This window comes from Falco peregrinus, chromosome 6 (assembly GCF_023634155.1).
Source record: "Falco peregrinus isolate bFalPer1 chromosome 6, bFalPer1.pri, whole genome shotgun sequence".
Taxonomy (NCBI): Eukaryota; Metazoa; Chordata; class Aves; order Falconiformes; family Falconidae; genus Falco; species Falco peregrinus.
In genome coordinates, this window is record NC_073726.1 from 9,133,973 (window position 1) to 9,156,108 (window position 22,136).

The 22,136-nt window shown below is 36.1% G+C and overlaps 1 protein-coding gene across 2 annotated transcripts in view; it reads left to right on the top strand.

The window, feature by feature from the left end:
* Positions 1-21,926, top strand: part of GRM8 (glutamate metabotropic receptor 8) — a 359,089-nt gene extending 337,163 nt beyond the window's left edge. For both annotated transcript variants that reach the window (XM_055809165.1, XM_055809167.1), the window contains 2 exons: positions 13,655-13,901; positions 19,243-21,926. In XM_055809165.1, the coding sequence (XP_055665140.1) occupies positions 13,655-13,901; positions 19,243-19,292 (297 nt within the window). In that variant the 3' untranslated portion in view covers positions 19,293-21,926. The remainder of the gene's footprint in view (positions 1-13,654; positions 13,902-19,242) is intronic.
* The last annotated feature ends 210 nt before the right edge of the window (positions 21,927-22,136 follow it).

A 22,136-nucleotide genomic window follows, 5' to 3' on the forward strand; every position in this document is an offset into this window, starting at 1 on the left:
GAACTGAGATTTTGCATACAGGCATTAATCTGAACTCAGGAAAAGACTGCCAAAGTAAAATTCAGAGCGTGCAAAGTCACTTAACTAGAAACCAATAAAAAAAATTGTTGGTAGCAAGCACAAATGATTCTGGACATGTTTATGCAGTAATCATGTGCCATCACAGGGGGACACGAAATATCCCAAAGCAAAGTTCTGCTTTCTAAATTTCTTGTACTCTCATAGTTTCTACCAAAACAGCATCTTCTGCTATTTGATGCATTTTTTATATTATTTAAAATTAGATAGTGAAGTCTGTGGGTCAGGAACAGTTGGTCTGTATTCTACTTTGTGCACTTCCTAATATAGGTAGTGTGAACATATTTACCAAGATTTTTTGTTACTGTTCATATTAGACTTTTGCCTAAGATGATAATTATCAATATGCCCTATATTCCTGTGTGTGGTTGGTGGGTCACCAGCATTTTGGCAGTAGTGCGAGTTATACTTACATGTGAAAAATACAAGGGAAAACGTATATTAGAGATTCCTCTGTATTCCTACTGCCTCACACATTTTATAAACTAACTGCTCTTAAGGATTTTCTTCTCCCCCCGTTTTTGCTCTCACCTTAAACTTTTAAAGGCTGCTGCCTCCATCCTTGGAAATCCCTGTTCTCTGCTTCTGTTTTGGGTAATCTAGATTAAGATCACATATTCATAGACTATTAATTTTGGCCTAGATTATAAATTAGCATAGGCTCTTTTGAAAGTCTTATTTGAAAAGACTTATTATATGACTTATTTTGAGAAGTCCTGTATCAAAAGCCCTTTTGGAGTGAACTTTGAAAGGACTGTGCATCAAATGCAGCACAGAGCCTATCGCTCATAACATGCAACATACCCTCTGCACTGCACTGCAGATAGGAACCTGGCACCTCGTTCTAAAATCCAGTTCAGGTTAGTAGGGGTTTCATCCTGCTCCAGAGCCAGGTAGAGAATTCACAATGGCCTTCTGGAATGAATGAAATCTGTCAGAAAAAATCTACTAGAGCAGTGTCACAATGCGTTATGGAAAAAAACCCAAACACAACCAAACACTAACAATCAGACACAAAGGCAAGTAAACACTCAAATGAAACCTTTAGAGATTAGTAGTAATGGTGAGGAAATACTTCTATAATGCTCATATTTTTAAGTCTCATTTTGGCCACTCATACTGCAGTTTAATTTCTTTTTATAAAAGATCAGAGAGAGAATTAATGACAAAATATATTTATTAGTTTATATGTTTTGGTCAATTCACCACTTGGAGCAATTTAGTGAAAATTCATTGAAGTCAAGGGAGCAAACATCAGTGGATTTATCCTGCTGTCTTTAAACTTCTGACATAAAGAATAGACTCAGCAAACATTTCTAGACAAGGCTAGTACTTGAGTATTGCCATTGTAAGATTTCTGTTCACAAATTGCAATTGAAATGCATGCTAAGGGCTGAAAAGACTTGTTTGGTTGTTTGTTTTTCTTTTTGTCATTCCATTTTAGCTGCTTCCTTGCTCATTACATTGTTCCCATTAGCATAATGTATTGGTTGGGTTTGCACAGCTTTTCCTGCCAAAGGCTGCCCTGCAGTTGTACAGCCATTGGGGTAACCAGCTGTTACTTATTTAAGCCTCCATCATTTTGTATGACAGAGTAACTTAATTATGCCCTGCTTGAAGATGCTAAATAAAATTATCTTCTGAACAAGTGTACTTCACGTAATATTTATCTCTATCAGGTACTTGAACTCTGACACTTAAGCCATGTTCACTAAATAAATAAACACACACATTTTAAAACTAAACCTAGTAGCAAGTTAATTACTACAGAGTTAGATGTTGTTTTATAGTATATCTAGAGCACAGTTATCTCTTTAGCTCAGGTATAATGCATATTTAAAACTCTCCAGAAAACAGAAGCTAAAATGCAGTTAATAGAATAATAAACCAGCAACTAAAGTTAACCTTTTCTGTTCTTTTTTTTTTTTTTTTTTTTTTTTTCTTTTTTCCTGCGAATATAGGAAATAGATCTTCAGTCAGTATTGGTCATTTTAAACATACAGGATGGTAATATTCTATAAATTTCAAATCTGGGCAAGAAAAAAGTTTGCCTTCTTCTCAGCAATATATTCTAGTTGTGAGAATGTGTCAGTCAACAACAATACTCTATGCTATAGTAAACTATTTAGTTTTTATTTTAAACTGGAGTATGAATTAAATCCAAGCCACACTTTTTTCTTTTTCCTGGTACTATTTTTCCTTAATTATCTATAAGACGGCTTGCTTGCTTTCCCTTTTTCATCACTATACAACTATGCATATGAAGTGACAATTTTGGGGTTGCCAAATGTCTCATTGAGTTTTAAGTGTTCCAAAATGTCAACTCCCATATTTTCAAATGGATTATAATTGAGAATGTGCCAGTCTACATGAATTTATTTTGAATAGTTGTCCATGTGCCACATTTGATCGTTGATTTAGCCTTAGGGTAAATACAATTTGTGTTCAAAGTAGATACCTGAAGACTGAATTAATAATAAATTACATAAAATAATTCTGCTAAAAATTAAAAAAGCTCAAAAGTAAAATGATTCTCTAAATTGTGCTGCATCTTATCCAGATGAATTGATCTAAGCTGAGCAAAACAGAATGCATTTGACCAAAAAGCATTTTAATTTTCTAAGTATTGGATAATATTCAAATCTATGTGATTTGAAGGCTGGACTACAACTATGGTAGAAAATCTTTGGAAATCTGTTGTTAAATTATTTTAAATTATTTTCTTAAATAAAATTAGAAATGAGGTTCACCATTGTATACAGTACCCAGCTGTAGCCCAATAAATATGATTTTTTTGTTCCTAGGAAAAGGCTCCAGGCTTTGTACTGACTGGTCAGTGGGCTTTTGGGATATATTTTGACTTGTGTCCTGAGCTTCTGTTAGTTGTGACAACAGTTGTCTGGCAGTCAGATGACTACTGCCTAACTTGTTTCAGCTTGGCTCTCTGAATACTCTATATGGTAAAGATATAAAAAATCTGTGAAGCTTCTCAGTAACAAAGTGACTGGGACTTAATTTTTATTAATAAGCAGTTAATGAGTGGAGATAGACTGATCGTAGATGGGAACACATTTTTTAAAAGAGCAAATAAGCACAGTGTTAGAAAATGCATAAAAGTAACCTCAGCTGCACCCAGATCTAAGGGGGAGGGAACACTGGCCATCAACATCATGCACCTTCTCCTGGGGAAGGATTTGGGTTGCTGACAACTCAGCATAACCTCCCCTTCCCTCTGTTCTTCTTGTGGAGGGCTGAATCTATTGTCCTTAGGAACCAGAGGAGCACGGGCAGAGTGTGCATCACTGGACAATAGGGTTTGATACTCAGAAGTTCATGTGTAACAGATTTAGTTACATTATTAATTATATTTTCTTGTAATAATTGAATAATTTGAACAATAAAAGCTGATACAATTTTAACTGGATTAATTATAATATTTGCTATAGTTTTGATTAGGCTGTAAAGATTTTAATTAGACTAACAATAAATTCTTTGCTTCGCATTTTACACATAAAAAGATCTTAAGTGTAACACAATAGACCATAAAAATCCTACTTCTACATTATGTTGAAGATTCAAGTAATGTATAATATCAGAACTAATTTTAAATAATCTCCTTCCTCAGTTTTTCCATGCAGCACATACTTTTTCCAATATGATTACTTACTATTGACTTTTTTTTACTGGTATTTGGAGATTTCTTAGCTTGGTTTTGCAATTTCTGAGTATCTATTTTTACTTGAGCTTTTGGAGTTCAGTACTCTTGAATATCAGGACTGACACAGTCATTACAACAGACAGTAAAGATTGGTCTTTGGTCAGTGATTGACTACTATGGCTCTACTTATAGTAAGGTTGATGAGATAAATGGATCACATGGCCCCTTAAAAACCATAATACTGCAATGAATTGTGTGCTGTGGTGTATGTAAGCTATATGGTAGTGTGATATCTAACCTAATTTACGAGAAGCAAAAAGACTCAAATTACCTGCTAATATCTTAAATAATTTTGTAGGTCTGCGAGGCAGTGCATAACATTTTCCATGAGACATATGTCCTGAGGATGGACCACAGTAAAGAAGCAGACTTTAGTTTATTGCTATTCTTAATAAAACATTGCCTTATTGTAATAAGTGTTGCAGGTGAAGTAAAACTGAACGTTTTTTTCTCTTCAAAAATGTTGCTTATACCCAATTAGCAGAATATTAGATAATGCAGCACTTGTTTCAGTCTAATCTTCTTCATCTTTTGCCTCAAAACAGCATAATTTCTGATGCCAGTGTTCTGTGATGTTATCTGTAAAACCACAAACTAGGTCTACAGGCATTACGCATCAATAGAAAGCTTTTTCAAATGTAGCAATTACAGAAGAGCTAAATCATCTGAAACTTGTATATTGAAACAAACAAATGGAAGAGGAAAGAACAAACTCAAAGAAATAAAACAGGCAAAAAAAGCCAATTTTCTGGAATTTTATAGTTAGAGGTCACATTTGCCAATAGAAATGACAGCTGGTATTAACGTCTACCATGTTGAAAAATTACCATGTTGCTATGAATCATAGAATCATAGAATGGTTTGGGTTGGAAGGGACCTTAAAGATCACCTAGTTCCAACCCCCCTGCCGTGGGCAAGGACGCCTTCCACTAGACCAGGTTGCTCAAAGCCCCATCCAGCCTGGCCTTGAACACTGTCAGGGATGGGGCAGCCACAGCTTCTCTGGGCAACCTGTTCCAGTGCCTCACCACCCTCACAGTAAAGAATTTCTTCTAATATCTAATCAAATCTACCCCCTTTCAGCTTAAAGCCGTTACCCCTTGTCCTATTGCTACATACCCTAGTAAAAAGTCCCCCTCCAGCTTTCTTGTAGATCCCCAATAGGTACTGGAAGGCTGCTATGTGGTCTGCCCAGAGCCTTCTCCAGGCTGAACAACCCCAGCTTTCTCAGCCTGTCTTCATAGGAGAGGTACTCCAGCCCTCTGATCACCTTTGTGGCTCTCTTCTGGACCTCCTCCAACAAGTCCGTGTCCTTCTTCTGTTGGAGCCTCAGAGCTGAAGACAGTTCTCCAGATGGGGTCTCATGAGAGCAAAATAGATGGGAGAATCGCCTCCCTTGACCTGCTGGTCACGCTTCTTTTGATGCAGCCCAGGAAATAGTTGGCTTTCTGGGCTGTGTCAGGACACCACAGACTTCCTGCCTGCTACTCAGAGCAGTGAATTCAGTTCATTGGTTATGGGCCTGGTTAGTATAAACAAGCACTAGGACTCACAGTGTGATTAATATGATTACTTTAATAAAAACCATAAATCAATACCCACAAGCAAATCACTATCCCTATTAATATAATAGAGGCAGTGACCATATGTGATCACCCTAGGTAGAATTACAATAAATAATCGCAGAAAGATAAAAAAATAGACTTAATAAAAAAAAAATTGATTAAGACATTATAGTAAGCTACAAGTGAAAGAAAATAAACAGACACACGACCTGCTCAGAGGGAAAGCACAGCATGACAATGGTCAGGAATTTCAGGCCAGCTCAGAGGGAGCTCCATCAAGTGCTCTCTGAGTCGAGATTTTATACCTTTGCAGTTGTGTAGGCTTTTCATATGGATAACTTCAATAAGCAAGCCTTTTTTATCAGTTTAGACACAATGTGGATGTGTTACAGCACTGGATGTGTGCTACCCCTTAGCCAATAGATAGTTTTTATCTTTTGGGCTTTGTTCCCTTTGAGACAAAGGGCGTGAGCGAGGCATGGTTATCACACACGCACGGTGGGGACTGTGGGCCTCAGAAAGGAGAAACTACCGGGCCTACACTCGGTCCCGCTCCTCTTTTACAGCTTCAGTGACGGTTTCCCTTCTTCAGCAGAATTGTTCTTTTTTGTTTTTTTCTAAACAACAGCCTCACCCTCACAGGCTGCGAGCATACACTGCTGACACATATCCAATTTTTCTTCCACCAGCATCCCCAGATCCTTCTCTACAGGTCTGCTCGCAGTCAACTCATTCCCCGGTCTGCATGGATGTCTCCTGTGTTGCCCTCTTAGGCTCTGTCTAATATAGTAACTGTACATTGTCAAGAATATTCACAGGCCATGAAGCCAGTTGCCATAGTGTTACTAGGTTTATAATATTAAATTTCTTGATCTCTCAGCAAGAACAGTGTGGGTATTTCAACATTATATAGTGGGAATCATCCTGAATTCTGGGCAAACTTCTGGGAATGGTTTGGGGGAGTGTGAGTTGGCATAGGCCCAGGACCACTCAGGCTGGGAGTGCTCTAATAGTTTAACAATTCAGGGAGCAAGGTCCTAGTACCCAGGCCTATACAACAGCATTTTTTCATTGTCTACTATACAGACACAGTGACAGAGTATTATATTTATAGTAGCTGTTCCTCAGCCCTAGAGATCAACTATTCCTCTTTTTATTTGATACATTACTATGTATACCAGATACTCTCCATGTGACAAAGGAATCATGTCTTATTAGGCAATGGGATGAAGAAATACTGTGTCAGACAACCATTACTGGTTCCAGGAGGATTTTTTCCCAAATGACAGGATAGATTAGCAAAGCTTGGTGAAGTGAATCTCTTCAGATTCCCATTATCTGAGTTTCAGGAGTTGTCTTTGGGATACAGCTGTCCTACTCTACCTCCATGGTAAAATCACGTATTAAGAAGTCACCAGAAAATATTTGGATAAACTAAAGTTAGTTTTAGGAATATGGTGAAATAACACTTTGGAAGGTAAAAGATGCAATACAAACTTTGCAACGTGCAGTTGAGCAACATACCATTTCCAATACAGTTGACAGCTCTGAGTTCTCTATTTCTACTTACCTTAAAATAATAAATGCAATGATGAAAAAAAGACCTACTAAAGCCATACCTTTCTTTGCATATAATAGTTTACGGGTAGAAAGGGAATACTTATAAATATTGCAGGAAAGGTCAAAATTTGACTTAAATGGAAAAAAGTGAAATTGTTACCATAACTCAGTTTCTGAAATGCAGGTATATACATGTTCCACCAAGGCTACAAGCTTTTATAGTTCCTTTCATATTCAAGCTTTAATGAAAGTTCACACTTTTTAAAGCTGGCACACATTTAAATTGAAATCCATTATTAGATCTTTCCTTTCTCTTAAAGTTTCTGAAAGCAACTGAAATGTACAGAGAAAAATAAAGAGGATTTGTTTTCTTATTTTCCTCTGCAATGTATAGAATTACAGCTTACGTTTACTGCTTGAGATAATAACCTGATGAATGTTGTACTTTCATGTTAGAAGGCTTTGACTTCCTCTCAAACCTCATTTAAATTGCTAGTTTGGAAAGGAGTGGTTTTAAAAGGTTAAAAAATCTATATGTTGTTTCCTATGTTTTCTGACTGAAAAAATGTTTGAAGAAGACTCATTCTATGAAGTTTATCTTACACCTGGAAAATAATCTTGTTATATGAGAAAAACAATGACTGACTTGCACCAGTAATTTTTTTTCCTTAAGAAAAGATGAATTTTCTTCCCACACATCCGGGCAGAAATGTATGTTGTGCACAGACAGCAATACAAATCTGTAGTTGTAAGCTTATGGAGATGGAGGTTCTGCAGAAAAGCATGAATACTCATTAGTTATTGGCACCTTGCCAGCATGTTTACCTCTCTGTTTATAATCTCCTGCTTTCAAATATATTTGCCTGCAGCCAGCCTTTTCCATGTTGATTTTTGGTGTGGAATCGGTTGCATCATGTTTCTTTTCGATTTGTGAACACAACTGTGAAACATAATTGTTGTCATCCAGTCAACTCCAGCAAGCAGTAACACACATAAAAGCTATTTTAGTGTTATGGCATGTGCATGACCTTAAAAGAAGAAGGGAACTGTCTTTTTTTAAGCCCTCTAGGTTTTGCACCAGAGGGAGGATGGCTATTAATGATTTCAGTGGTTTTCTAGGACTTAAAAAGACTCATGCTTTCTCCACCACAAATGGAGAGGGACTATTTTGCTGGTTTTCCCAACCTGTGGGTTGTCTTTGAATAAATGGCAAGTATCTTTATTTTATGATGTATCATTTATTTTCTGGCTATAAATGATCTGGTAAAGGCTCCCAACAGCTGGGAGTGAAGACAAGAGTGGTGGGAAAGAATAAAAGCAAAAAAACCCTTGTAGGAAGTGAAGCTTGCTGCAGTTCTGGCCTTAAAAAATGAAACTGGCTGAAGGAGCTGAAAGATCCACATATGAGACATAAAGTATTTAGTAACAAGGATAATGGGAAAATTAAATTATAATTTAATCTTCTGCTTTGTTATGGGCAGTATAGAATGCATTTTCAAGAGTGCCTATCTGGGTATATCTGTCTCAGCAGGATGGGTCAGGTGCCAGTGTTTGATACAGAGGCAGTTTCTTTAGCCTGCAGAGAAAGGCACTTCTAAAGGGCAGATTATATAGAATTAGCCAATAACAGGCATTAGACCAGCTGCATCTCTTTAAAATCCATTTCTCTTTGGAATGAAAGTAGCTGAGTTGGATCTACACCAGGCACCCCAATAGCCTGAGATGTACCAAGACTTCCCTCTGTGGTTTAGCACTAACCACAGTAGTTTTCACTAACTGCTGGACTTGTTCATCTTCTGTGTTACAACTATTAGCAGTTAAAGAACTTGCACCAAAGTGGAAAACTTAGATTCAATTCACTCAAGAAATCGCAATAGCTGTTATCTCCCACCTATCCAGGGTATACTATTAAAACCAGAATAGATAGCAGGCTAGGTGGGAGGTACCCTCTATTTGACCTATTAAAACAGAGTAGAAAATAAAAATAAAAATAAATAGCACGAGAAAACCCTCAGTTCTGGAGGAAGCCTGAATATACTCTGTGTGAAAGTAGGGGATGACTCAAACGAAGGAAACAATCTGAACAAAAATTGTGGCATTACCAGTACTACTTTTTTTTCTCTAATGAAAGTGGTTGCTTTGTGTTGAACTCAAGGCGTGCTGTATGCATGACATTGTCTCTGCAAGCACCTAACTGATGGAACAATACTGACGACTTGGGTGATCTTTCAATTCTAAGCAGTAAAGCCTAACTAAGAGGTAGGCATTCAGCAACCTGCACTGGGACAATTTGGTGCACACACTTGCTTCGAGGCATAGAAATTTTTCAGGTTACCAAGGAGGCAATTCAGTTTCAAGTACTTCCAAGTTGAAGAAGCCATCAGAGTATCTGTTTTTCTAAAATAACCTCTTTTTTTGTTCCCCAATAATTCCTATGTCACATTTTAAGTTTCAAAGTAGAAAGATACATATTCCTGGGATCAATGATAGAAGATAGAAAACCCCTAAATATTCATGCAGCCATTATCTATTTCAGCCACTGAGGCAGTCAGAGGCTATGTTACGAACCTTGTAGGATCCTTCTCATAAGAAAAGAGTCTAGATCATTTGTGAGATAAACAAGTCGTGTTTGAGTTTGGGTCTAGATCATTTACATGAGACACAATCTGTTGTGAGAGATTTTTTATCAGCTGTGGAAGTGGATAATAATACATAAGAAGTCCTGTACCATTTCTGATGTGGGCTGGGGTAGGGGATGGAGACAGGAAAGTATTTAGGCCTCAAGTGTTTTCCTTAATACAATTTTTTTTCCTTGTGCTACCATGGTTTTAGTTTTCTGTCATATCTTCTGACTCTCAAGAACAAGAAGAATAGATATAGCAGTCTTTCTTACACTTGTGAAAGGCATTATTGGACAAAAAGTTTGTAGTTCAGAATGGATTTTATTGTGAGGAGTCTTGAAATTCATTTCTGTGTAAATGGGAATCATTGTGAGAAAGGGACTTTTTTTCTCCTGTAACTTGGAGGGAGCTACCACTGAGACACATGAAAAATTATTCAGACCTCATATCTTATTAAACTGAACTACTTTTTTTGCTCCTTGATTTTTAGAGCAGCTAATTCTGTAAAAGTTACAGGTAGTTATGTTCCCATAATAACAAAAAAAACCCAGAAAGCACAGCCATAAAACATCATTGTTCTCTTGTCAGGGATAAAACAAGATAAGAGTCAGACAAAAGTCAAACCAAGTGTGTGGCATCCTGTTTGCAAGACTGGTGCTTGATCAGCCTGCAAGAAGGGGGATTCCAAAGATGGGAAGAATCACATTCAGGGGATGTTCCTGTCCTATAAGCAGACTCTCAGTGTGCAAATGACCATTTAAAAAGAAAGAGGTCCTGTTGTGATAGGACAAGGAGTAATGGTTTTAAACTAAAAGGTAGGTACAGACTAGATATCATTTAGATAGCAGGAAGAAATTTTTTTTATGATGAGGGTGCTGAAACACTGGAACAAGTTGCCCAGACAAATGGCAGATGCCCCATCCCTGGAAACATTCAAGATAAGGTTGGACGGGGCTCTGAGCAAGTTGAGGTAGTTGAATATGTCCCTGCTTATGGCAGGGGGGTTGGATCAGATGACCTTTAAAGGTCCGTTTCAACTCAAACTACGACTCTATGATTATAATAGGGAAAGGAATAGGTCTCTATTCTATCACTCTGTGATTCTAATAGGGAAAGGTATCAGACCAGACTGTCATGGATAACTAGTCTCCAGCTGAGTATGCAATTGCATTAGCATATGAAGTCAGACTGATGTACATACCACATACAATGTGTACATGTAAGTATATGTTCAAAGCTTTTCTTTCAAGGTCTACCAAGTTTCTTGAAGCTCTTCTTTCTCATTAGCTTCATTAAGGAGTAAGTAGTAAGAGTAATCCATGCAAAACAGAATCCCTGAGGCCAAAGCTCTCTAAAGACTATATTCACTACTTGAAAACTGTTCTGTCAGAAAATTCCCAACTCACTCTAGTTTTATTGTTTCAATAAATATAGAGGCTGGTTCAAAAGCACAGCAATCATTATAAATAAATCCTACTGCATATGAACTGTAATCTGCAACATGAAAGAATCTGTGATTTGGATTTCTTTAAATAAGCTGTCATGCTGGTCATTTCAATTAAATCCACAGTAAATATACTACATGTAATGATATAGCTAATGCAAAATACCTGCACTAAGTGCATTGAAATCCATGGGCTCTTATTTCAGGGAATGCATGATCAGATTTAGAGTCAATTCACTTATGAAGCTTACTTGAATGTAAACCTTCAGGCAGACTTTTTCTCGTTAGTATTTGTAAGAGCTTGGCACTGTGGGACTTCTTATTACAAGAAAGGTCATTGAGATCTATCATAATGCACGTTTTTGTTGTGAATATGACTAGTACTATTACATGAATGTATGTATTTTACCCTATAACATCCAGAGGTTCTTATCCTTTTTTATTGACTAACTCTTATACTGAACCATGAGAAAAAAGCCTTACATCATGGGTATGTGATAAGGTCTTAAAAAATACATGTTAAAATGCCAGGCATTGTTACAGACTTTGTGGGTACGGCTCAGCTCGCCACTTAACTGCCATGAGTTAGATTTTTAAAAATGGTATAACTTCAAAAAAGGATTTTTTATGTTTAATGGAATTTTCATATACAGTACAGTTTGTTAAAGGTATTGCATTGATTCAGTTTTGAAAATCCCATTAGGAAATACCTGCATCTTTAGGAACCAAAATACCTTTGCTTTTGGACACCACTTACTGCAACTCTTTAACCCTAAAGCCATTGCTGCACCAATTTAATTGGAGATCAGCCTATTTGATTCAGGGAGAAATAGATATGTTGTTGGTGCTTTTTGCATATGAACATGCATCTGTGCAGAGGTCTTCTCACAGAAGTCTGAAAAAACCTTGCTTCTTAACGTAACCGTGTGAGGTCTTCATTAGAAGCATTCATGTACAATGTAGGTCAAGCTCTGCTTTCAGGCACACAACTGTCATTTTAGCAATTGAAAGGAATGGAATTATTTAACTGGTGAGAGAAAAGACTGTATTATGTAGATTTCCTGATGTATTATTGAAATGAAGGAAGGTGTTGGTCCTATAACTTTCCTTAGCACAATAGAAAGACAATCCTGATTGCCTTTTCAGTCTGGTGCTGTCCTTGAAAGCAGGTTGAACGTCTTATAAATTTTGAAGTATCATCAGACTTTTCTTAAAGAGTAGATTGGGCTATCCCTCATTTTATGGTAATATTTGGCGGGTTTCTGTACAATTACATAGATAGTTTGCAAGGTGGTTCAGAGCAAGAGTCCGTGCTTCCAAAATACATTTGTCACGTTTCTCACCTAACATTGCTTTAAGTGAGAGCACAGTTTATTTGTGATCTCTAAGGAGAAAGTATATAATGGAAAAACTTTGTAAGCTGAAAGACATTAAAAAATGTTCGACTATAATAGTGACTGCACACCAGTTTATTGTATCTCTACTTTTCTGCCAAGGGCTAAGCTACCCAAGGGCACTTAATAAAAACAGATGATCTGAAGCTGACATTGCAGACAGACTTACTACCTTATCTCCAGGTTAATATGATAGTATTGGTCAGTGTTTAAATCATGCCTGACAACAATGTCAGTGAATGCTCTGCCAAGGCAATGAGCAGGTTTTACTTCAGTATCTTTTTCAGTATAACAACATGATTACTGAGAGATTTTCTACTTAGTTTAGGAAACCACACAGAACTGTAAAGTAAAATTCTTGACTCATAAAATATTTAATAAAATATAATTTCCTAAGAAAAAATAAATTTTGAGTAGAACTAAAATTAATATTTCCAATATACTATTTAAATACTTCTTCAAATATAAAATTCTCTCTGCTGTTCTTATGGAGTATTCATTGTCATTTTCATTTACGGACTATGGAAGACCAGAGTTGCTTTCTTTTTGTTGATGGTAAAAAACAATAGACACACTCATTCCAAAGTGTATGTTTTTTCCTTTGTATCTATAGGGGACTGAGGTCCTTAGTGATCTGATTTCTCGGTTCCCTGATTTTCTGACTACCTAGTTAGGACTGTGACATAATAATAAATTTATTGTGTGCCAACAGACCATTGTGACTAGAATTCAACAGTAACATGGAAATATGTAAAAGCATTTTTTTTTTTCCCAAGCTTGAAATTCAAAGAATATATCAAAGATTATATTAGATTCTATATTATTCCTGCTGGCGGTTGAGCCATGCTGCACACCCTACTGAATCACCACATGGCATACTGTTTTAGAAGCTTCTGTGTATTAAAGTAGAAGATACAAGACACAAGGCTAACCCTGTTGTCACTCCTTTTTTCCTGTACAAATGTATTTGTTTCTTTTCTGAAAATGTGGTTGCTACAGCTTCTTGATTACTTTTGTGAGAATGAAGTTTAATAAATATTATGTCATCTCCACCACCTACTCTTAAGGTTAAAAAACGCAAGATGAAACAGCCATACCTGATTATATTTAAAGGCAACATAAGTCAAGAGTCGTTCTGATGTGTGTACAGAAAAAGAAGAGTGTTATTGGTTCCCTTTCCACCTAGTATTTTTTTAGTTAATTACTTTGTTTTCCTTCTTAAATTAAATAAATATAACAATGATTTTTATGTTGTTGTTTCTTTCCTTCCCCAGATGTACATCCAGACAACAACACTTACTGTCTCCATGAGTTTAAGTGCTTCTGTATCTCTGGGCATGCTCTACATGCCCAAGGTTTATATTATCATTTTTCATCCAGAGCAGAATGTTCAAAAACGGAAGCGGAGCTTCAAGGCTGTAGTGACAGCTGCCACAATGCAAAGCAAACTGACCCAAAAAGGAAATGACAGACCAAATGGCGAGGTCAAAACTGAACTGTGTGAAAGTCTTGAAACCAACAGTAAGTCATCTGTAGACTTTCCCATGGTCAAGAGTGGCAGCACTTCCTAATAGATGTACGTTCAAAAGAATGCACTTCCTTTTAATAATAAACTTTATTCTTTTTGTTGCTTGTTTTGCATGAATCCAGAGGTGTGTCAGAATTCATGTACTGCTGAATGCAGGAATGCCTAGAGTTGTTTAAAAGAAATTGTTTTTCACAGGCTAGTAACAAAAATAAAAAAGCACAAGCAGATTTTGCAAAGCCACATCTTCTTAAAATGATCTGTTTTAGCTAGTGCTAATTTGATGTGTTGTGCATTGCTGTGCCAGTCGTGGTATGTCCTGACAGTTCATGAGGTGTATTTATGGTCATCACTGTATATTGAAAACTCAAAGGCTGTTGAAAACAAATATTGTTTTTATTTTGCAGTTAGATATGGAAGTGAAAATAATGTTTTTTACCTTTTCACCTTAACTTAATATTTGTTGACTTGTTCATTTATCACAACTCATGAGTACTAACGTTTCCCAGAATAGTGCTTCCCATCCAGGTTTTTTGTTGTGGTCTTGCTCATCTTGGTACAAAATTGTGGTAATTCATATACAGCTTAATCATTACATGTTCTGATATGTTGTGCGTTAGTAATGAGAAGTTCTTTTCCATGTCAGAGAAGTTCTTGAATCTTGCCACATCTCTAAATTGCTCTGGTATAGAAGAAAACAGAGGTTATAGCTTCCATTTCACCACATGACATACAGCCTTATAAACTGGACATCACAATAATAATAATAATAAAATATAAATAGAACCAATAACTTTATCCCCAGAGTTTAGTAGTAATGGAGAAATGGTTTATATGAGAAGTTAGAAGTCACATGGGGTAGACAGCAGCTGTTACAGCTAAAGACAAATTGTTTCAGTCATTTTACTGCAAATGAGGGGGTTTATTTGAATTATTAGTACTCTCTGATAATGTTGACAGGTGATTGAATAGTACTATTTTACTTGAGCACATTGAGACAAGTCAGTACCAAATTTGCAGAAAAATGTACTTATTTCAAAAAAAGGTAACCTCCCTCCAGTGAATTCAATCAGAGTTTGCCAGACTGAAGACTATATAAAAATGGTCCATAAGTTACCATACTATAGTTTCTTATGCATGGAGGATACTGAGTGTAAACCAATTCACTTGAAAAAATCATGACCCTTCAAAATGTGTAAATCTACTAGACTGAGCAGATTATATATTTATACACCTTCAGATTATGACATAAAACAAAGGAGAAAGGCAATGAAATTCCTTGTGGAATAAATAACAGTGAGGAAATATGAAGAGCTCAATAATTTCTCAAATCGTCAGAAGTCACCAAAAGGAAATTCAGAAGGGAAGGACAGGTGGATTTTGCTGAGTTTGCAAAATTATAAACTTCTGAGCAAAAGTCAAAGGAGGGATTCCACAGCAGGGTGAGAAAGAGCGTTAATAAGAAAGTCTTGGGTATCTGATGTTTACTACTGTATCTAATTAAGAAATGCTGTGTCTGGTATTCCTTAAATGATGACTATGCATAATTCATGAAAACAGCTGCTGTTGGAAGCTAGTCTGCTTCTCCAGTAGTGTGATGTATGCAGATAATGCTTATTTACTGTGCTCTAAACATGATTTTAACAGTAGCACATCTATATAATTCTGAGCTCACTAGGAGTATATCATGACTAGGCTTTGATCCAGGCTTTATAATGCTTCATAGGCAAAAACTCAGAGTCAAGTAATTTGCACTCCAGAGAGCCGTCTCTATGTAATTGAGCTCTTGGCCTCAAGATGGGTTTCTCTCTTCCCCAGAACAGTTCTGTACCATTTGGATTTGACCAGCTTCCCTCTTTTCTGCCAAAAGAGTTATTGTCAAAACTTTTGGAGGTTCCTGTGAGTTACCAGTGCATAATGTCACATATGTCCTTTTCACTAGGACAATAGTAACAAACTCTCAACGTTAGAAAATTTCTCCTTGCACTGACTCCATGTGAAGTAGATCCTTCTTTTCAGAGGTAGTATATGAAGCTGATCACAGAAAATCAGGCTATTTCTAGTATACCAGAAGTGGGTAATAAGTGTTTTCCAGCATTTCCCAAGCACAAATACTGGTGGCGATAACAATGCTCATAACTAGGTAAGGAATCAGATGAGACAGCCAAGCAATTCCTTTTGCTTCCCATCCAGAGACAGCTCTTCTCTGTGTAGTTTGTCCTGTTTCATGCAACAGACTTTATTTCATGTTGTCCCCCACATGAATATGATCGTGTTTTTTGTGGACATACATTCATATTCAGTGGAAAACAAATTATATCTGGGAAACAGGATGAAAACAAAACAATATCCAGATGCAATTACAGAAGTCATAACAATGACAAGTACTATAAATACATATAGGTCAGACCACAATAATAATTCTAAATTGCTTTAGATCCTTTTTTATTTCATTTTCTTTTTGTCTCATTCCAACAGCAGTGTAGTAACTGGAGTTAAAAGAGTGTTCATTCCCAGAAATATTTTGAGCCAAGTCTGTTACTTTTACTGGCCATCTATGCTTGCCAAATGTGTTTCATGTTATTACTATGAAATGCTAACAGTCTTAAAAAGCAGGACACCAGCTGCTGAAACATTCGATCCCCAAACAGGAAATGTAGGCTTGTTACATTGGACTATAAAGACACTTGTAATATTTATCAAGTAAAAAAACCATTGTTTGGAGATGGGATTAGTTTTAATAAATTTCTAACTACTATCTACACTAGCTTCCTGTGCTATCATTTTTTAAAGTAACAACACTCAGAACTCAATAGGATAATTTTTGTTTCTTGATCAGTCCTGGATTCTGTCAAAGCTATTTAAGTCTCAGATATACAACAAAGTTACAGCAAATTAACAAGTTGTTTTAAATCAGCTAAGGTGTAGTTACTATATATTTTTGTATTTTGAGCTTGCAAATGTCCTCACATAATTCAGCTTACTGAGTTGTGATAAATCCTATTATGCTATGTTGTTGTGGGCTAAAAAAATACACATGAAAAGTTAAAGAACTCAGCTGATACAGGGTGTTGTAAGCTAGTTTAACCTGATCACATACGTATCTGAGCTGACTTTTAGGGTGAGTCAAAAAAACCAGCTCTGCTCCTTCAGTCCTTTTGTTCCCAAGTGTGCAGTGTTTGCAGATGTGCATTTATTTGCTATTTCTTAGCTGGGAACAAAATCCTTTTATGCTTTAAGGAACTTGGTGCCATTTCAGCAGTCCTGCATTATTTTCAGAAGGGACATAACAGGCTAAAGGAAAAATAGACTCTCAGAAATCCAGCTGTGGGAGCATGGAAGAGTTCAGATGGGAGTAGTACATGCCATCTGAAAGATCTGAAGGATGTAAATGAGTCTATATTTGCTTCAAGTGTCCCAATACATGCAAATAAAGTTATTTCATGTGGGTGCTCAAATAATGTGATCGATTATGTAAATTATTTGCTTAATGTGCCAAAAGCAATCCTTTCATGAATTAGCTCTACCAAACACAAAGTACTGGAGCTACCTGTGCAAGTGAAGTAAGAAATATTATGTTTTGCAGCTTCCTTTTGATTATTCATTCTTATATATACATTCTTAGGGAACAAAAAATTTAGTGATATGTGAATTATAATGTTCTGGTTGTGTTGTGTCTTAAAAAATGGCAAATGCAATATTAGAATCAAATTTCTCAGGAACCCAAAGAATACAGAAAGAAAGAAACAAACAGCAAGCTTAGTTATTTATATTACCTAGTATTACTTTGCACCAATTTTAGTGATCTTTGATTCACTTTAACCTTTAGTGCAGGAGAGAGGAAAACTGTCATTTCTTGATTTCTGTAGTCTGTTCTTGCCAAATCACCAGATTGTTGGGCAGGATTTAGGAGTTAGCATGAAGAATCCTCTTCCTGTCTATTTCAGCTCTTCCCACCAGATTCTATACAGAAATAAGAAATTGGAGGAAGTAAGGTATGGGAACAGAATTAAGAACTTTGAGTCTATAGACCAGACAACTTTTGTATCATCATGTTAGTTTCAACCTGCCAGATGCAGTCTTCACTGTCATAAGTAGAACATGCCTGCAGCAGATGGAATATAAAACTTATTTAGGAAGCCAAATTCCTCTTTATGAAGTGAGACATAGATCTTATTATAGGGACAAAAAAGAGACTCAGTCCCCCAGCAGTCTGATTTGCCATATACCCAACTGGTTTAAAATCAGGCCTGTGAGCCCTGATGTCACCACTTCCGTCTTCCCACCACTGCATTAACAGAACAATGGAGACTTGGGCCATATTTTTTACAGCAAAGGGATAAGTTATAAGGGCTAGAAGCTAACACAAACTTCCATGTAAGATTCACACTTATTCACTTTTACAATAGTAAAAGTGTTTGACTCTCTCATTATGTACTAGGAGAAATTTCTTCACTGAGACTGCTTCAATGTTAAGCATCGGAACAGGCTACCCAGGGAGCGTTTGAGTCCCCATCCCTGGAGGTATTTAAAGGACACGTAGATGTGGTGCTTAGGGACATGGTTTAATAGTGGGCTTGGCAATGTAAGGTTTACAGTTGGACTTGATCTTAAAGATCCTTTCCAACCTAAATGATTCTATGATTCTGAACAAGGGGTATCAGCTTTGCTCAAAGGATGATGCTCAAAGTTGACCATCAACGTAATAGCATAGAAGCTCTAACATACAGCCTAGACTCTCAAAAGCATTTCTGCTGGCTCATTTATATGCAGATGCTTTGTGTCTGAAGGTTCTGAAGAGAATATGTGCTTTAGGCACTAGCCTCTCAGTTTTGCTAACTTAAGGAAATGTTTCCCACGTTAGGCTTTGCTCCTTTTGAGGAGAGTAAGCTTCCTTCTAGATGAACAAACTACCATGAGCTGCAAAGTTGTCTTCAATCAGTAGAAAAGGGAGAAAGATCCAAGCTCTAAATTAAGAACATCTATACAGAAATCAACCAAAATAACACCAGAGAAACTGTATGTTGAAATTCTGTTACAGATATGCTAAAACCACTCACCATTGTTCCTCTCTCTTCACCTCTGCTTCCCCAAATCATAAGCAAAATAACTTATTATCAAGAACATGGAACTTGAGATACAATTTAACCACTGTTTATACATTTTTATAACTTTCTTACTTTATTCCATGAACATGGGCCATGTTATTTGGAAATATAGTTGGACATTGTCTGAGTTCAAATGCTAAATATGGGGGTTTTTTTTCTCCTCTCTTGATTCTAAAAAACCTGAACTTTGTTTTTTGTTGTTGTTTGTTTTTGGTTTTTTGATTTACAGCCTCCTCTACCAAGACAACTTATGTCAGTTACAGCAATCAGGCAAACTGAGCAGGGATGAAATTCACTGGAAGACCTGCAGGATGGAATCTTGCAAACATAGACTTTACCACCACCAGAATTCAGTCATGGAAATACCAGTAGACTACATTCAAATCAATAGTCAGTCTCCCAAAGGACAAGGATTAAACAAGAGGCAAAAGGCAAAAAGAGACAGGGGAAGGAAAAGTCCAGTTTTATAACATAGAGACAGAGTGTCAAGCTTCTGAACTGTTCATTCACAAAAAGAAGCAAATCACAAAAGGAAAACAAATGTTAGCTTGTGAAAAAAAATGCTGTTGAAATAAATCATGTCTGATGTTATATTTGTAAGTACTTTTTTGTGATTGTGACAATTTCCTTTCCTGTCCTACATTGTTCAACTCGTAAAAGAAGATGAATTTGTTTCTTGTGATGGCTGACTGAATTAAGTCCTGGGTTATGCTAAAATAAATGCAATGGTCAACGCATGCTAATTTTTATACAAAATAATTTATTTCTAATAATAAAGGAATGTTTTGCAAATGTTGAGACTTGTTTTGTTGCAGTTTTAAGGGAAGAAATCCTTACAGTCTTGTCTATTGTTTGTTTAGAATGTGCAGTAAAGGTGAGTGTACAAATAAAATAATACTCGTGGCATCAGAGGAATGCAGTGTAAACTCTAAGCATGTGTGTGTGTGTGCGCACATGCGTGTGTGTATGTATATGCATGTCTGCATGCATGTGCGTGTGTGCGTACTCTGCAGTGTGTGATTTATTTGTTCAAAACTTTGTAACTATATTTTCTAATGGAAGGATTTTTTCTCCCTTCTCACCCTCAAAGTAAGTGCATTTTATATGTTTGTAAAGTGAAGGAGTCCTGACAGTAATTATTTTGTATGATTGTATTATATTTTGGAACCTCCACTAATAATTTTGATCCTTTCATTTCTGGAACTTACAGTTTGTAAGACTTTATGACAGCTAGACTGGATTAAGCTGAAAGTCTATTCAGCCTAGTATCCTGTCTCTGACAGGGGAATGTAGCAGATGCTTATCTCAATAAAGGTGACTTTGAAATAACAGGAAAGAAATCAATGGCAAATTTGGAAAGCAGTAACCTAGTGGATATATGTACTATTGCCTTATAAACACTTAAAAATCAAAGAAATAAGTGTCCATCTACATTCTTCACATCTTGTAACTCCCATGTCAAATGGTTGTGTGTGCATAGGAAATGATTATGCAAAGAGAAAGAGAAATTTGTATAGATATCCATCATGTTAAAAAAAACCTCCAAAGACGTTAAAAAAAGCAAAACAAAACAAAACAGCTAGGGATTTTCCATTTTGTTACTATAACTGTGATGTTTTTTAAGACTTTTTCACTCCATACAATATTTACCATTCATTAAGTAAATGGGTCTTCACAATCCGTTGATTATTAAATGTTATTTCTCCTGAATTAGCCTGGATGGCTCCTTGTGCTTTTTTCTTCAAAGGAGCTGTATTTTTTCTAATATATTTTAAAGAAGCTTTGGTGTGTCCTAAATTACATGAATGAAAGTTGACATATCTGAAACTGAATCTCTTTCTGTTACAATGTTTAAACTCCGGCATAGTCGGAAAACTGTGTGACAGTGAATTTCCTTTTTCAAAATATTTGACAATATTTCAAAAAATATTGACAACATAGTTTGTTTTCCCCAGCATTTAAATGCCTGAATTATTAACCAATGATTGCTGTGGTATATTGTGGTATTGTGTGTTTGGTGTGTGTGTGGATATATTGCGTGAAAACTCCTTTTTCAACTATGCCACAAGCACATCAATACCAAACCTATATAGTAACATATGCTTAATTTTAAACATATGAGTAATGCAGCTAAAGCAATGAGACATGCAAAAATTTTTTTTCACAAAAATAGTTTTCTGTTTTTTTAGTGAATATCTCATAAAATTGAAGGAGGTTTTGGTGAAAATGAATTGATTAGATCATTGTTTTAGCATGACAGACTCCCATGTCCATGATGGATTTCCTAAGAGAAAGAGACAATCTGTTTCATCTGAAAAGCAATGTTTGGCATTTTTTCTTTTCAAGAAACCTTTGAAAAGCTTAGTTTTCAATTTATAACAAAAAATGTTTCAAATATTTTTTTCTGTAATATCTATACATATAACATAAGCATAACAATATGCATTTGAAAAAGCAGTACAAAAGAATTGCCTTTAAAACATTTTCCATATACACATAAGCATAATTTACATACACATAAAAATTAGTATATGATATATAATTATATTTCAGTTTCACAGTAGTCCAAAGAAAATGTTATTCTGAACAGATTTACCAAAACCAGTGTAGTCTTTTTCTGGTTGAACAGTAGGGTAAAAATGAAATGTAAATTATTCTATGCATTTTGGATGTCATTCTGTGAAACATGGAGTGCATTAAGCCTATGAGTCTCACTGGTATTAATGTAACTCATCAGATAAATGAGCACACAGTATGAGTTGCAGAATGAATGGGGCATTGTCAAAATACAATGGAACAGCACTGGTCTACAGGTTTCACTTCTATAGAGTAGCTATGTGCTGTTTATGCATTTGCATAGAAAGGTGCATATCTATCTCCTGTAACTGTGATTAAAAGCACATTCTTCTCTTGTATCCCTATAGATCTATGGAAGAATAATGCATTTTATTTCTGAATAAACTGTTGACTTTTTTCTCTTCAGCTTAGGAGATTTTTTCCTGTACAGACAGTAGCAGTTCCAAATATTTTTTTCTAGCAACCTGATTTGTGATTTCTGCTTCCAAGACTATTTTCAGGTGATTTAAGTCCCATTTCTGCAATAGATTGTGCATCAGCTCTGCA